This window comes from Pleurodeles waltl, chromosome 9 (genome assembly GCF_031143425.1).
Source record: "Pleurodeles waltl isolate 20211129_DDA chromosome 9, aPleWal1.hap1.20221129, whole genome shotgun sequence".
Classification (NCBI taxonomy): Eukaryota; Metazoa; Chordata; class Amphibia; order Caudata; family Salamandridae; genus Pleurodeles; species Pleurodeles waltl.
The window spans coordinates 660465648-660483681 of record NC_090448.1 but is presented as its reverse complement, the minus strand read 5'-3'; the positions used below and the strand labels follow the sequence as shown (position 1 = coordinate 660483681).

At 44.4% G+C, this 18034-nt stretch overlaps 1 protein-coding gene across 1 annotated transcript in view; it reads left to right on the top strand.

Annotated features, from left to right (window-relative positions):
- Positions 1 to 17237, top strand: part of LOC138259833 (bone morphogenetic protein 2-like) — a 113244-nt gene extending 96007 nt beyond the window's left edge. Inside the window, exon 3 of the mRNA XM_069207729.1 lies at positions 13702 to 17237. Coding sequence (XP_069063830.1) covers positions 13702 to 14600 — 899 coding nt within the window. The 3' untranslated portion in view covers positions 14601 to 17237. The remainder of the gene's footprint in view (positions 1 to 13701) is intronic.
- Positions 17238 to 18034: the final 797 nt, after the last annotated feature.

Sequence of the window (18034 nt, the reverse complement as noted above, 5' to 3'; positions counted from 1 at the left end):
CTTACTAATATGGTTCTGCCGGACCAGTCTGGGTTCATCCCCACCCGCTTGACAATGCACAATCTACAAACTCTGTTCGCCTTATTACATCACATGAACCCTGATGTCAGACGGTGGTACTCTTAGATGCAGCCAAAGCTTTTTGACTCCAATGAACGGACCTACATGTTCACAGACCTGTTTCATATTCGGATTCCCCAAACATTTTTGAGGTGGAAATGGCTGTTATATAGCAACCTGTAGGCACATGTGCACATAAATGTAACAAATCTGAGGTGCTGCGAGTCTACAGAAGCACAAGACAGGGCTGTCCTCTGTCACCAATATTATTTGTGCTAGCCTTAGAGCCTCTGGTATGCATAGTTTGCCAATGACATGATGTCACAGAACTTAAGTTTCGACTTGAAACCTCTTAGCATTTCTCTTTATACCAATGGCATGGTGTGATATGTTCGTAACCCTAGGATACATTTGGCTCCCATAATCCGGGAATATATTTGCTTTGAATGCTATTCTGGTCTAAGTCTTAACTGGTCAAAATTGACAATACTCCCCCGGACTCTGAACACATAGCCCCACCCGCTGGAATTTCCACTGGAAAGGAGCACAGACTCTGTCAAATAACGCAGGATATGGATCCATAGAGATCTATAACTAGTTGAATAATGTAATTATGGTATAGCAATCTCAAAACTAGAAGAACAAGTAGCCAGGTGGTCCACAAGAACAAGTTACTTACCTTCTGTAAGACATTACCTGGTAGACCCCCAGACCCTGCTCTGCCACGAAACTGGACAAAGGAAAGGAAGAGTGACCACTCTCCTGTCCATCACCACCCAGGGGTGGTGCCCAGAGCTCCTCCATAGTGTCCCTGGCATTAGCCATCTTGGATTCCAAGGTGTGGGGACCCTCTGGAGACCTTGAGTGGCTAGTGCCAGCAGGTGACGTCAGAGACCCCTACTGATAGGTGCATACCTGGGTAGGTAGCCAATCACCCTCCCAGCCCTATTTAGGGCCTCTCCTCGGGGTGTTTCCTCAGATTCGGTTTGCAAGATTCCTCCAGGACTCCTCTGCATCCTCTGCTTCAGCTTCTCACTGTCAGATCAACGGCAGACTGCTCCAGGAACTGCTATAACTGCAACAAAGTATCCAGGACAACTCCTGTGACCTGCAACTTCAGCTCTAGCCACCTTTTGCAACAGTTTCCAAGGTGTGCACGATCTGAGGACTGCCTTTCTTCACCCTGCACCAGAAGAACCGAAGAAATCTCCTGTGGAGTGACGGAGTCACTTCCCTGCTTCTGCAGGCACCCTTCTGCGAGAATGACTGGTACTCTGCGACTCCTCTCCTGGCTCCGAGCATGCTGCCTGGAACACAGGTAGTGGACCGAAGTGACCTAGACTGTCCAAAGGTCCAGCTGTCCAAATTTGCTGGAGGTAAGAGCTTGCCACCCCGTGCTGTGACAATACCCTGTGCATCACGTCTTCTGCAGCTCCTTGAGCTTCTGGGCACTTCTTCCAAGGGTCCTTCATGCACAGTGTAGCCCAAGTCCCCAGCACTCCATACTGCGACGCACAGCTCCCTGAGTTATTCTCCGGCGGCATGGGACCTTCCTGTGTAGTGCTGAGACAACCGCACTTTGCATCTTCTTTGTCTCAATGTTCGCGGATTCCCGTGGGTGCTGCCTGGTCTTCTGAGGGCTCTCTGAAGTGCTGAGAGCCCCCTCTGTCTCCTCAGTCCGAGTTGAGACCCTCAGATTTCTCCTGGGTCCAGGCGTCTCCTGGGTCCAGGCAGCTCCTTCTTGGCACAAACTGCGTACTTGCTTAAACCAAGGCTTGTTGGTGGAATCCAGCGACGCAAACAGCCTGCATCCAACAACTTGACGTGGGGCATCTCCTGCACCAAGCAGGAACCCGTAGCCATCCTCATTGGTGCTCTTCTGTACTTTTCTTCTGACCGGTAGAATCCACTTTTGCACCTTCTTCTAGGTTGGCAGGGGCTCCTGTCCTTCCTGGACTCTTCTTCGACTTCTGGACTTGGTCCCCTCTCTCCACAGGTCTTCAGGTCCAGGAATCTATTGTTTGTTGCTTGCAGTCTTGCTTTGTTCTTTCATAATCCTTTATCATGACTTGTACTTTACTCCTGCTTTCCTGGGCTCTGGGGTGGGGTACTTTACTTACCTTTGGTGTTTTCCTACACTCCCAGCGACCCCCTACACACTACACTTGCCTAGGGAGGAATTCGTTATTCCCATTCCACTAGTTTAGTATATGGTTTGTGTTGCTCCTAGGCCCATTACAATCTATTGTATTTTCTACTGTTTGCACTATTCTATGACTGTTTACTTACCTGATTTTGGTTACTAGTGTATATATTGTGGATAATACTTACCTCCGGAAGGAGTATTGACTCTAAGATATTTTTGGCCTTGTGTTACTAAAATAAAGTACCTTTATTTTTTGGTAAGACTGAGTATTGTCTTTTATTGTGTATAAGTACTGTGAACTATAGTGGTATTGCAGGAGCTTTGCATGTCTCCTAGTTCAGCCTAAGCTGCTCTGCTACAGCTACCTCTAGACAGCATAAGCTGCAGGAACACTGCCTACATTTCACTTATAAGGGATAACTGGACCAGGTACAAGGTGTAAGTACCTTAGGTACCCACTACAAACCAGGCAAGCCTCCTACACCCAGCTGAAGCACCTCTGTCAGGATGATAGGCCTGACCGGCACCGTAGGCAAATCTAGGTCCAAGACCTCAGCTGCTCTACGCACCACCAAGGCGTATGATGATCCCTCCTCTGTAGCCACAGGAGGAGGTGAGAGCATACCAGCATCTGGAGAAGTATCCAGTCTGCTGGCTTCCCCGAGATCCTCATACCAGTCCTGCTCCTCTAATCCATATTCCAAAGGGTCCTCAGACTCCCACTTCTCACCTGTGCCTGGCCGATCAAAATAAGCCTCAGGCACTGATCTGGGGCGAGTCGGCGCCGTCGAAGTTGGTATCGGCGTTGTGCAATGTCATTCCGACTGAGGATCATCAGGAATGAGGACGGGGCTTCCACCACCTACAGGTGCCGGCGGTGTGGGGAGCGTCAACGTCGGGCCCAGCGCTGCAGGAGGCCGACTGTAAGGAACCAGCCCAAGGTCCGGATCCGATATCAGATCCTAGGGTCCCCAGTGGCACAGAGGCCGAAGCCGCCGGCGTTGAACCCGATGGGGCCCCTGCTGACCCCACGGGGTCCGAAGACCCACCCGTGGGGGCAGCCCGCTCAAAAATAAGGCGCTTGGCTTTGTAAAAGTCTTTTATCTGAGTGGGGGTTGCTCCGGCTCCCGGATAAGGGGGGAGCCGCAAAGTCAGCCCTGGTAACGGCTCTGCGGAACTGAGCTCGGACCGTCAACGTTCCTGTGACGCTTTGTCGGCCGACAGCCATGGCTAAGTCGAAGTCTGCTTGGACTTCTTCTTCTTCTTGTGCCTCTTCCCCGAGTACCCGGAGGACCTCGAGTGGGAAGATGAGGACTTGGGGCTCCTGGAGCTGTCCCGCCACCTCCTTCTTGAGCGGGACCGTGACCTCTGAGGAGTCATGAGCTTTAGAGACCGCTCTCTCAAAGCCTTCAAGGACATGGCCCAGCAGTCGGAGGTCCCTGTCGAGGCACCAGAGACATATCTGGTGGGGGTCTGTCCCTGACATGGCGCAATGACAGACGCCACACAGCTTGACCCCCGTCTTCCTGAATGACATCTCCTCGCACAGACAAAAAAAATCTTTGACAAAAGGTAAAAAAAAGGCTTGCCAAAAAAGGCAAGGGATAGCTCGATCCCCGCCCTGTGCTTAACTGGTGCGCCAGGAAAATAACTGATGTACACATGCCAGGTGGTGCCTTTATAGGCAACCGTGATGTCACAGACGGACTTCCTCTTCTTCTTGTGCCTCTTCCCCGAGTGCCCTGAGGACCTTGACTGAGAAGAAGAGGACTTGGGGCTCCTGGAGGAGTCCGGCAACTTCCTCCTCGAGCAGGACTGTGACCTCCAAGGAGTTGCGCCGACGGAAGCTATGAGCTTTAGAGACTGCTCTCTTAAAGCCTTCGGGGCCACAGCCCGGCAGTCGGAGCATGACTTCAAGTCGTGGTCCCTGTCGAGACACCAGAGACATACCTGGTAGGGGTCCGTCACTGACATGGCACGACAACAGGCACCACGCGGCTTGAACCCCGTCTTCCTGGATGACATCTCCTCACACACACAAAAAAATTATTCGACAAAAGGTCGAAAAAAGGCTTGCCAAAAAAGGCAAAGGATAGCTCAATCCCGGACCTGCGCTAAACCGGCGTGCCAGGAAAAGAACTGATGTACACGTGCTGGGGTGGTGCCTTTGTAGGCGACCATGACGTCACAGACAGCTCCAACAACGCTAACTAAGCCACGCAGAGCCGGGTGGCACACGTGGATCCAAATGACGCCACCCGACGGGGCGTGCACGGTATTGCTCAGCAAAAAGATTTCAGATTCGAAGCTGACACCAGGGCATTCAAAGGTAAGGAATCTGCAGCTAGAAGTCTCTCTCAGATTGCCCTTGTCACTGGTGGACAGAACGGCTGTCATGAAAATTATTGTGCTACCTCGATTTATATATCTCTTTAACAATATACCTATTGTCCTGCCGCAATACTTTTTTAAAACAGTCAGATTCCATATGATAGCATTTGGATGGGTGGGCAAGTAGCCTAGAGTTAGTTGCGATTCGCTTACACTTCCATACTCAATGGGGTGTTTTGGAGCACCAGATCTGCACTTATATTACTTGTGAGCATATGCACAATTTGCCCATTATTGGTATTACCCTTACGCATATTTCCCATACTTAGCAGTCAAGGCTGATGACACTCACACTCTCCTGCTCCCCCTGCTATATCACCCAGACCTTACGGTCGTGGAGGAGGTTCAAGTTCTCACTATACTGCAAAGGCAGGATTGCATACTATGGGTGATGTATATCCAGTGGGACATTTATTGCACTAACTGACATTGCCCATGTGTAGTGACAAATCTCACTTTAACACTGTGGTGCCAGTCTGGGGTGGGACTACATCCCCAGACTGCAGTGAGGCCAGGCAGGGTCAGGAGCATCGCTGGACACTCTCAAAACGCGTCTAGGCACGTGCCTGGGCAAAGACCATGCCAAGAGCGAACCTGTCTGTGTCCGTCAGAGCCCAGAGGAGGCTGGGCTGGGCCCTGTCTCTTGGCTCAGGCAGGAATTTGCACACTAAGGAGACCATCCACATCAACTCTGACAAGCAATTAACAGGTACCCAGTGTGAGGATGGGGAAGTGAAAGGGAAAACATTTATCTGCTTGGGTGAAAAAGGGGGGAGTTGGTTCCAGTTCTATCACTAGTTATTTATCACCCGTTATGGGGGTAATTGAAAAAGAGATTGATTGAGTGGAAGCCAGTATGGATTCTATGCTACAGAGATCTGGTTTCTCTAGTGGGCACAAAGAATATTACAGTAGACTTACAGAACAAATGCCAAAAGAGCCCCTAAGCCTTATTCCTTCAGTTAGCCTGTACTCTGATCACGTATATTCCATTTTGAAGAGAATCTCGCTGACCCCTTGCCCTCCCAACCCATGTGTCATTCAAGACCCAGAAGTCTTGGAGAGGCTTGATGCATTATCTAATTCCGACAGTCCTTCCCTCAAGAGAAGCAAGCAAGAGGCTGCTAGAACAGAATCTGCCAGCACCACTAATCTAAAGTCTACATTTGTATCTCAGGGAAAACAAGGCCCAATTGGCAAGAGAAGTGTGGTGGAAAAGAAAACGGCTGCCAAAACTGAGATTGACATTAAGAAGTTTGTTCGTAATTGGTCTGCCAGATTGGATCAGCTTGATAGTTACTTTAAGAATATATCTCAATTCTGCTCTTCTGTTGCATCGAAACTAACCACTCTAGAGAAACGTGATCTCGTCCAATCTGCCCAAGAGAAATTTGCAGATAAAATTTCTTCTTTGGATAGTCAAAAAAGTCCCCAGGATGTCTCAACACTCAACCGGCTCATGCATAAACACTCAGTCACACAAAATGGACCCCGTCTAAGCATCAAAGAGAGGAAATCATGAGTTTGCGCTTGCCACCACGTGCTAGATCTATTTCAACCAATTGATGACCACAAAGGGAGCAGTTAACCTCTGAATCTCAGGGCTCTTGTAAGAGGGGCACTCAGACTGCTTACAGCTGAAACTGGGATGAAGTCTATAACATCCGCCCACATATTCCCCTGCAGTGCACACCTTACATAATTGTGTTGAGCACCCACTATTCAAATCTCACACTTCCCAGCTCAACAAAGTGTTATATTGGGTGAGAAAGCATTCTGGTTGGTCTAGAGACCTGTGAAAAGATATCATCACCACAAGGAGAGTCTCATGGGTTGGGCCGCTGGCAAAGGTCTCATACGGTGTCTCTGTAATAATAAATGTTAGGAGACCCGATCTTGTGCGGGCCTTGTTACAGTGTCTCTCTAAAACACCACTTTCTTTGGAGTGTATTTGAGCCCAATCACTAGGCTTCTTTTATGGCCCAAAATATCTTCAATCTTTTGGTACCAGCAGTAGAGTCCCTCAGACCAGCCGTATGATGGTCTGATTAAGGATTTGTTAACAACCCAACCCCCACAAAGCAGCCTACCTCTTTTCAGCAGATTAGAAGCATCATTGGAACAAATAGATTGACTGCCACAAGGTGCCAAAAGCCTAAAAGAGCCCTGTGAACCTGAAACTCTTTCTGTGCTGACCCCCCCCCCCCAAAATCCCCCCACTCAGACGAATGCCACTGCCACATCCACCCAGGAAAAGACAGGGAGTATAATTTCATGGAAAGTGGCCGGACTTCGTTCCAAGCTATGGAATCCTGACTGGTCAAGGCTGGTGGAACAGCACTTAATAATTTGCTGCCAAGAGACTTAGCTTCTAGATCACCCGCATTTAGATGGTTATGTGACCTACCATGCCCCAGCCATTCCCTCAGAGTCAGGCTAGGCTAAAAGTGGCTTGGCTACCTTTATATCAGTGACCTGGGTGGGGTTAGAGCCCAAGAAATATCTATTACACTGTATTATCATATACTCATAATTACTCAGCAGAAATCTTTTATTGTAATAAATTTGATTTAGCTGTGACCGAGGTGGTGAACGGTTGAGAGGAACCCTTACACAAGGTGCTCAAAGATCATGAGAAAGAACTTTTAATCATCTGGCTGGGAGATTTTAACATACAATTATGCAATCCAAAAGTTACAACAACATGTGGCATTTGCAATTAATTAGATCAACCCCTTACACACTTTTGGCATACCCCGTTTTGGAATTCACTGAACAGAGTGATAATTGCCAACAATTTGATTCTTGTCCAAGATTTTGGCAGGGCAGTAGTTCCATTACTGGCCACATGTTAATTTCTAAGGAACTGCTGCTGGCTCTCAAAGGCTGTAAAATTCTGACCAGCTGTATAAGTGATCATAATCCTCTAATTATGGTTTTTAAAATGGATTTGGGCAGCAATACCTAAATTACTCGCCAATATTGGGTGGAATACAGCAACGATAAGCACATAAATATAAAATGGGAGAAAATAAATAGGGATGTCTTCTTTCAAGGCTTTTTTGTAAATAATCAACCCCAAATTGCTACAGTTTTGCAGAATGGTGTAAGCCCAGTAGACATTATACAGACATAATCTTCCTTAAAACGGGTATATGGTAGCAAGATTAAATAAAACTGTCCACAAGATAAGCTATAGTCATGGATGGTTCAATCGTGCCTGTTCAAAAGCCCACCAATCCCTAAAAACTGCCCTTTGCAAACACCCGCAAGATCGGGAAGTGGTAGCTTCGGCCAGGAAAACATACAGAGAAGCAATTGCCACTAGGAAGGCTGAAATAAGGGAGAGGGCCGGGGAAGACCTAAGGGTAGCAACTACCCTGAAAGTTTCCCAAATGTTTCAGCAGGATGTCAGCGCACCCAACTTGCTGGGAGACGAAATGCCAAAAGTAGAGACGACAATAACAGCTAAAGACTGGGTGGATTATTTTTCAAAAATGTTTTGCAAATATGCCCAGACGAATAACTTGGCGCCAGATCCTATATTCACCTGTGATCCGATGCTACCTTAGCCCTTAGCATGTCAGTTGAGGTGTCAGACATCATTCTAGCCATCGTGAGTAGTTCTCTGAATAAGGCCCCGGAAACGGAAAAAAATCCCCCTGATCTCTATAAATCTTGCCACAATTTTGGGCACCACTCATTGCAAACATCGTTAGATGTGCAATTGAACGTCCTTTAGTCAAAACATGGCAGGACGATACAATCGTCCTTATCTTTAATTTCCCTGCTAAGTAGTATGGTAAAAAAATCTGGGCAGGGTAATCCTAGCAAAATTGGAAAATTGGGCAGCAGAGTCCAGAGGGCTTTCGGATGTTCAATTCTGGTTTCGTCCTGGTTGAGGAATGTCAGAACACTCCCTGAATCTACCCCTGATCATCCAAAAATATACTAAAGCAAAAAAAGCCTGTGTCCGCCTAGCCTTTATGGACTTAACATGTGCCTTTGACACACTAGATTGATCTAAGCTGTGGTCAATTAGGGCACAACTAGTTATGGACAGCGCAATAATTACTCTGCTCTGCAAGCTTCACGCAAACACCACAGCCAAGGTCTGGTAAGCAAGGATAGGGATTTAACGAATGAGTTCCGCTCTACAGTTGGAGTAAGGCAAGGCTGCGTGTTGGCACCTTTTCTTTTTTTATTTAATTCAACATGGTTGAGAGATTACTTTATGCAGATAATGCAGTTCTATTAGCAAGAACAGCAAATGACCTTCGATTTTTACTTGTTGCCTTTAATAGTTTTATGGACAACTTGCGACTTAGGACAAATGGCATTAACTCTTTTATAATGAAATGAGGTCCTAAATTGGCAAAAAACTGGTAATTTCGGCTCAGACTTCTTCACTTCTAAGCAAAAGTGCTTAGTTAACGCTCAGTCTTCTGAAGGCTCACAGGTGAATGAAGAGTGCATTGGAATTGATTGGTGACCTGGTATATGAGGAGGAATGGTATTTTAAAATTAGATTTGATCTCTTCATAAATAGACAAGTAGAAGAAGTGAAGAAGTCTGAGGATATATTTAAGGGACTCCCATCGTACTAGTCCTGAAGAAGACCCATTGTGGAGCTGGGATTTGGCCCAAGATATAGAGGGGTCGACACGTCGACGGATATATCATAGTCTGGATTGGTTTCTGCACAGTATCTTTGGAGGATTGAAACAATTGACTTAGACTCTCTGAGGATTTGGAATGGATTTAATGCAGCAAACAGAAAAGAACCAACCGACTGTTTTTAATGTTTCTTGTATAGGTTTTTGATCCATTGGAATATGTATTATTCTTCTTTCTATCTATCACAAGCACTTTTTCTCACACTACCTGTCCTTTGGTGTGTTGTTTTATCAGATGGGCTGTGCATATAGGATGAATATATTAAATTGATATTTATGTATAAGTAAATAAATGAATATTATGTTTGTATGAATAAATAGTTTGTTTGTTTTTACCTATGTTGTTTTATGATATATAAACAATTTGTTTTCCCCGGTTAGGGCATTGTCGTATGTAATCGTCTTCTACCCAGCCCGATCGGGTTTTTGGGTTACCCTCTGTGGTTTACTAGCAATAAGCATAGGCCCATCATCTCATAGAGAGATATTTAACCAACGGAAATGACATCATTTATATGTTAAAGCTTTTTTAAGGGGCTGAACATGTAGTGTGAATTATGGAAATTGGTGACGTCAAATGAATGAGAAGGCTATTTCAAAGATCTTGTTTATGTTTATATATTTATTACTGCATTTATTAGTGTACAAATTAGTTTGTTGTACAATGGCATATTTAGGCTAATAAAGACACACTTACCTGCGCAAGCACCAGGCTCACAACAGAGCAGGGGCATAGCTTAGAGGTAAGACTAGAGGGGTATGAGCTTAAGATTTTCAATCACCCTGGCACATAATGTTAAAATACTTTATACAACAAGCAGGGCGCATGAGAGGGGATAAAGGGCCAGTGGAAAGAGAGATAAAGACGGATTGATAGGGGTAATAAGTAAGAGACAACACAATGTTTTTTTAAATAAACAACCTTTTTGAAGATTTTCAAAACAGAGAGAGGGAGAGTGTGTGTCGTTTTGTCTGTTTGTGCATGCTAAAATTCCTTGTGAAATCCAACAGACATTTCACAATTCCTGACTAAAAGCACCAGAATCCAACTATTTACCAGGAAATACATGCATTATGCAGGTATAACACCCCCCAATCCCACTCCTGAAGCTACGCCCCTACAGCAAAGACATGCAAATGAACCAGATCCATTCTCTCCAACATCATCAATGCAGCACCTTACCTCAGTTAGGAAATTGTTTCAGGTTTCTGTTCTAGCCCTCCAGTGCTTATACAAGCCCTGCTCTTGTGTACTGCAGAGTACTTTGAGAGGACAGGAGTGATTATTCTGTGATTTCCTAGGAGTAGGGGAGTACAAGCAACAACTATTCTTGTCTTAACTTTACTAAGCTATATTTAACTGGATCTCTGCTGAGCTCAAGCCCTGGTCACTCTTGCTTGTCTATCCAATCACTGAGATGCCATTGTTTAATGACATCACAAGTCAAATGTCTATCATTTACAGTTTCATCGGTCTTCAAAACGTTCATCCATATGGCTCACTCGCCCAAGTATTCATCTAGCATCCATCCATGTACTCAATCACCCATTCATCCACCCATGCACTCACTCAAATATTCATTAATCCATCTATGAACTCTTTCTCCCATGCATTGACTTATCCAGACATTCATCTATGGAGTCAGTCGGTGATACATTGAAGCCCACACTTACTTTTGACCTTCTCCCAACCATGTAATCACACGAACAAACTCACCTATTAATGAAGAGTCATATTTGTTTACAAAAATAGCTAGACCCATTTGCTTTGTCAATGCTTTTTTGTTTTGTTCAAAGTATTTATATTGCCACAAAGAGGGGATTTTTTGTGACTGCATCAGGTAGGCAAGTATTTGTACTTATTTCTTCAAAGTAAGAATAATATCATGTTCCCTTCTCTGCTCTTCCTATTATCTATGTCCCTCTATCTGGTTCTCTATCTTCCTTACATATGTCTCATTCCCATCTTTTTTGTGCCACTATAGCACTTTGAAGTAGGAATAGGGTATACGTGCTGTACATACCATACAAGTTCCATGGTCAATGAGACTCATTCGCCCTCCCTCCCCCAGTTTAGCACAGAGTCTGCGATGTTACTAGCCTCTAAATCTATCAGGTTTGACTTTGACGGGGGTAATACTGCAGCATTGATAATGTTGGCTCTTAGGGCGACCTTCGAAAGAGTGTCCCACGGCCTTCTTCTCAAACGGCTGTGGAATTATCGGAACTGGAGTCAAGGCCCTGTGGTGGCTAGCTTCTATCTTACATAACTGCACTTTCCAGGTTGTTAAAAAACGTTTTTCATCTGAGGTTTTTCCACTGCAGCAGGGGGGTGCCCCAGGGCTCAGCGTTGACCCCCACTCAAATCAATCTCTATATGCGCCTCCTAGCTGATATCATCAAGGGATGCAGCTTTAACGTGTTGTACACTGATGATATGCAGCTCTTTATCACTCTTGTCTCAGGATAAAGAAAATACGGCGGTTCTGTTATAATCCTGCTTGTCAGAGTGGATGGACCACAGCTGTCTTAAACTAAATGCCTATAAAACGGAGGTCCTTATCCTAGGGAAGCAACCACCAATGTGGCCCTTGTCTGACGGCCGGATTCGCTTGGGACACTACCTGACCCCAAGTTTAAAGTCAAGAATCTCGGCCTCTTGTTTGATGTAAGACTCTAGTTTGATAGTCAGATCACCAGCCTAACCGGAAAATGTTTTAAAAATCTTAAAAAAGATGCTGGGACTTCTTCAGGAAGCCGTTAAAAAGTCAGTAGTCCAGGCTCTGGTAATGTCCAGCCTGGACTATTGCAATGTGTTGTACCTGGGAGTCTCACAATCCAGATTGTTGAGACTCCAGAGTGTGCAGAAAGAGGCAGCTCGACAGCTGCTTAATCTGCCCAGGTGATCACCTACTGGTCCAACCCTCGTCAAAATGCACTGGCTGCCCCTGGGAAAGGGAGTGTCCTTCAAAGCTACTGCCACAGAATCCTGGCTAAGAAAGAGCCTCGCTAAGTACACTCTTTTGACAAACCTTACCTGCCCGGGAGAAGTCTCAGATCTGCAGGGGCCTTCTTAGCCTGTCTTCCTACGGTGAGAAGAGCACTCATAGTTTTTTAACCACCAAAATGTGGAATTCCCTGGCTCTGTCATTTAGACAGGAAAGCACTGATTTGCCTCCTGAAAACAAATAAAATCGTGACTATTGAGACAGACCTAAATGTTTAAGTCCTGAAACCTCAGTGCAGAGACACTTCGGTAGAAGGATCAAGGTGCTTTATAAATCACTTTATCATTTGTATTATTATATAAGTGACTAACAGAATATATCTTAATGTTTGCTTCTTGCCCGCTTCCTAGACCACCTTCAGTGGCAACTGGGGATCATTTTAAGTGGGTGCATGCACTTATATTCCCTGTGTTGCAGAGAGTGAGGCTTTCTTCCTCCTGTAGGCGTTAGAGAAAGGGCGTTCCCCCTAAAAAAAGAAACTTAAAAAACAGGGATCCAAATAGCAATTTTGCATTTTACAACATAGTTTTTTATAAATGTGCTCATGTATCATATATTCTGAAAGGGCACTCATAAAATACTCCACTACTTTGAAGATGTGACAAGTATACCTATCCACATAGAATTAGATGCCCCTCCCAAGCAAACGGTTGAGAAAATGTTACCAAAACGAAATGGTACTGTCATAATGCATTTTTCAGAACAATTCCCCTCCGAAGTATCTTAAAAAGCCCTGTTATATGCAGACAAGTCAGAAAAGAGAATTGTTATGGTCTATCACTTTTTATAGTATCCACCCACACTTCTAAATTTGACTTCCTTTCATTTTTCCACCCTGCCATTTCCAAGTAGATTCTTAATCATAAGTTAATGTATGACTAAAAGTGCGATTGATGAAGAAGATCTTGATTAGAGGTCTGTGATTTCAATCACACTGCAAGTGTTTTGCAGGGGCTGCCACGGGTGTCCGACCGCTGACATAGAGCAGTCCCAGGATATGATTTTAGATCCTACTTCTCTAACAAAATAATGCCTATGAGTATACTAAACCATATAAACGACACGTCTAATGGACGGATTGTGGACCACTGGCCCATCAGACATTCACATTTGGCTTTATCTCTTGCACCATTATACCCGCAGAGTTGCAAAAGAAAAAGAGTTGGAGTGGCACCTCAACTCACCAATGAGTGAAACACCTATGACCACCTTCCCTATTTCCTGCTTGTTTTCTTATGCCTTTGCTTTGCTTGTTTTGATCCCTCTCAGTGCATCGAAACTGAGTAAGGGTAGTATAAGAACAATAAAATCAAGAAATATACAGGTAAAAGACATACAGGGAAAAAACTGGTAACCCGTATTGGCTGTCACCACCTATGTATCTATGTTATAACTGTAAATGTATTTTTTTATTTCACAGAAAATTTCACCAGCAATGGGGAACAGAAAGAAGAAAATTATCTGTGTTTTCTTTTCAATATATCCTCCATCCCGCAAGATGAGGAGCTGAAGGGCTTAGAGCTCCTATTCTACAGTCGAAAGTTAGAAATCCAGAACCACAGCAGTTTACATAGAATTAATTTGTACCATGTTACAGGCCCGTGTTCATCCAAATCCAAGGGAATGTTGTTAGAAAGCCGTCTGCTGTTTCTGGATCAAGCAACATGGGTGAGCTTTGATGTGACTCCTATGCTAAAATGGAAATTACACAGTGGAAATGGCTTTCAGTTTAAGGTGGAGGTGCTTATGCCCAATGGTTGCCGCACCCTTCATCACCAAATTGCACACCTCAGAGTGAGGAGATCTGCTGGAGAAGATGAGACACAGTGGGCTCTAGAGAGACCTCTTCTAGTGACACATAGTCATGATGGAAGAAGTGAACCATTCACCAACAGAATTAAAAGAAGCTGGAGTCATATAGGAAGGTCCCGTTGGGATCTGTACAAGAGAAATGGGATGCTGCTGAACTCAAGAAGTAAAAGGATAGGGAAAAAAAGAATGAGCAATGCAAAGTGTAAGAGGCGCCCCCTCTTTGTGGATTTTAAGGATGTTGGGTGGAACCAATGGATTGTGGCCCCCAAGGGATACCATGCATTCTTCTGCCATGGAGAATGCCACTTCCCTTTGGCAGACCATTTGAACTCATCCAGCCATGCCATGGTACAGATGCTGATGAACAATGTGAACTCCTCAGTGCCACGTCCCTGCTGTGTACCCACCACACTCGGGTCCATCACTCTTCTCTACTTGGACCAGGATGAGAAGTTGGTGCTGAAGAATTACCAGGACATGGTGGTGGAGGGTTGCGGATGTCAATAGGTTCCACTAAGGATCCGAATAAGCAGTAGAAGCTGGGCCTGTTGAAAAATTAAGAGACTCCTAGAAAGACTAGTATTTGCTGGGACAGAATAAGCCAAATCTCAATAAACTAGCAGATGGTTGCTCATTTCAATTAGGTTGATAATTTTAAGACAGTAAGCAAGCTACAAAGCATGAAGTTCATTAAATGTTACAAGAGCGACCAAACACATAAGGAACCCGGAGTGTAACAATGCCTCTTTTGTGGTTGTTGTTCTCACCATAACATGGCCTGGCTCTGTCTGTATTGTTTTGAATTTGTGGGGTATGAAAGCCTTTACCTATAATGTGACTACTTTCCTTGCAGTACAGTTAGTATTCATTTTCAGATGAGGTGAATTGCAAAGGAGAGCATCCCAAAAAGGGTTGCCCAGCAATCAGTGGGTTAAAGATTGATGGCTTTCATGTGTTGTTTGTCTTTAAATAATCTTGATCCACATTTCAAAGGACTGCCATTTATGCTACAAAGACTGGAGAAATGTCTCCTAGATACCTCGTCAGTACCATTTGACTCTGCCCTCCCCACTACGCCCACTTGGACCTCCTTGGTCGTAGATCTTTCTCTGATGCCCAGGTGGCAGACTGGCTTTGGCATGGTTTTCCTGAGGGCATCACAATGACTAACATCTAAAGTGATTTAACGGTACTAGGTAATACATCTAATGTTTAAAGAAAAATATTCCACAAAGATTTCACAATAGGTGGGAGATTTCTTTAAAACGAGTTATTTTCGTAAAATATTTACATTGTGGAAATAAAGAAAATAAGGGAATGTTTGACAGAAAAATGTAGACAACTCTCGGGGCTTACCACGTTGAGGGGATGGGAGCTTTCCTCTGTTTAGAAAGTAAAAAATACATTAAAAATGCACAAGTCGGTATGTTCACCCATTCTGTTTTAAAAAGAAAAGAAAATATGTTTTTTTCTGTGAATCCTAAGTTTTAGAAAGTATAGGAAAAGGCATCTAATAATCTTAACTTTCAAACAGATATTTTTTCAGACATTCTCAGCAATCGTTTTTAATGGTCTTAATTTTTAAAAAGAACAGTTTTCACAGGTCTGGTCCATCTTTGGAATGGAATGTTCAAAGATGACTTGTGTTACGTTAAGGTGTCTACGTGCTTTGGGACTCGTAGGGTTTTACAGCAACTTTTTCAACCAGCTTAAATGTTCTCCGTTTATCTATCACCATAAGTCTACAAAAGGGTGGAAATAGAAGAGGGGGGGGGGTCAATGAAGGAGACTCATCAGATTAGAAGTATAGCCACAGGAAGGTTCATATTTCCTAGATGATAAAATTAATACTAATGCAATGAAAATGCTTTAGAGTAACATTAGAGTCATATACTCAATTTGAAAACTGTAGGCCATCCAATACTAAGTGAAGGTGGTGCGTGTCCTTTGCTCTGTATATCACAGACTACGCACCATGTGCATTATCAATGTTATTAGTCATGAAGTTAACAACCACACGGAATATGATCATATGTCTAGCCTGCATTCCACCGGGACACAAAACTATTGATATAAGCTACTATGTCAGTACAAATGTAAATTTTGCACTTGTATAGCGCACCACTCACCCGTTAGGGTCTCAAGGCACTGTACTCATACCGCTATGGAACCCCTCCTGGCTTTTCCCTGTGAGGTGCCCACTCCTGGGCAGAAGCCAGGCATCCAAGCACTGTTGGGGCCGTTGTGGAGATTAAGCAAGCTATTGCCCAGAGTTGCAGAGTGGGACCCATTAATTAGATTAGGCACCGAGGCGAGAATTATCTGGTCCAAGGGAATTGAGCCCAAGACCTGCCGAAGCAGGACTTGAACCCTGGTCTTGAGCCAGATGTCTGCTTCAGGGTCTCCCACTCTAACCATTGTGCCACACTTCTCCACATTGTCTTGTAAATGCACAATAGCCTTACAACACACTTTAGTCTTTCTCCAAAACTACATGAGTGAGACAATTTTAAAGTTTGCCAATTGGATGAAGGTTGATTATTTCGTTTTTTATTTATAAATGCTTTGGATGCACGTGTTTATACTTTTCAAAATGATGTTATGTTCACCTGTAGCTCTGGAGTGGCTGAATCAACACATCTAATTTTGGCAATGGCTTGCACCGTTTGAGGGCCCGAGTGTCTGTGTGTTCTTGCGAAGGTCTTATTCAAAGGTTTCCCAACTGTTTGTGAAAAACTTAGATGTGGAATTTTCCATTTGCTCATGTGTACTGGCGTTTTCTAAGTAAGTAAATAATCACATATTAAACATGATGAAACATGATGAAATATTACAGCAGTTCATACTCACCGAACTCTGTTGAAAGCCGAACTCTGTTGAAAGCATTCCAATAACCTGCAGCCTGCTATTTGGAACCCAGTACAACCTACCTAGGCACTGAATCCCCACCTCCTTTTCTTGTTCAATAAGCTATTACATCGTAAATTGATGAATATTTGTTGCAGTTCTCTGGGTTATTCTGGAAGTAGGGTGGGGAAGTGCCTAGTGAAGTAGTAATTCTGACTGTAAGATTGCATTAACATTTGAATGCCCTATACCCTTCAAGATGAATACGCTATATGGAAAGCGTGCTACAAAACTACTTGACCATGTTAAACATTTCAATCACCTCAGTAGTCAACTGAAGCGGCAAAAACATAAAAAATAATCTCCCCGTTCTTCTCCCTGTTTTCCCCTTTGTCTGTGTCTCTTTTTCTCAGTCTTTCTTTTGCAAAGGTAGTCTAGAGTGCCTTGAAAGGGAAAAACTATTTCTTGACTGGTCCATTCCCTTTACCCATTCCCAATGATAGGAAAAAGTTCCCACTCTCCATTGTCGCCCAATATCTTATTTTGCCACGGTGCAGCTTAAATCCACAAGGACTTTGTGGTATCGGGTGTGATCTGTCTGTCCCCACACTCCCAGTAATGCCAACCTGGGATGGAGTTCTAATGACATACTTGCTACTCCGTCTAGCGTTCTCTTCACTGACTCACAGAAACTCGTTATCGTGGGCAACTCCAAAGTGTGTAGTAAATTGTACCCTCTTGTCCACACCCTCTAAGACATTGAGCGTCTGTAACCCTACCTAGTTTATAGTGCAAGGCGCGTGTATAATATGCCCTGTGCAGGATTTTCAATTGAATCAAGGAAAGGTTCGCTGGAATTGCCAGCTTAGCTGGGGATGACAGCGTCTCCCTTCAATCCTTTTCATCCAGGTCTTCACAATTGCGCAACCACCTCTCTAATAGCCCAGACAGAGGGGATTGTGTGGTCCTCATCAGGGTCCCATATGTTGAGGAAATTAATTTTTTCTCTACCAGTCGATCTAGCAGTCGCAGGTCAAGCAGCAAGTCTTCTTGTGTCTCTTCCTGAGGGGACAGGCTTTTTTAAGGGCAGCAGA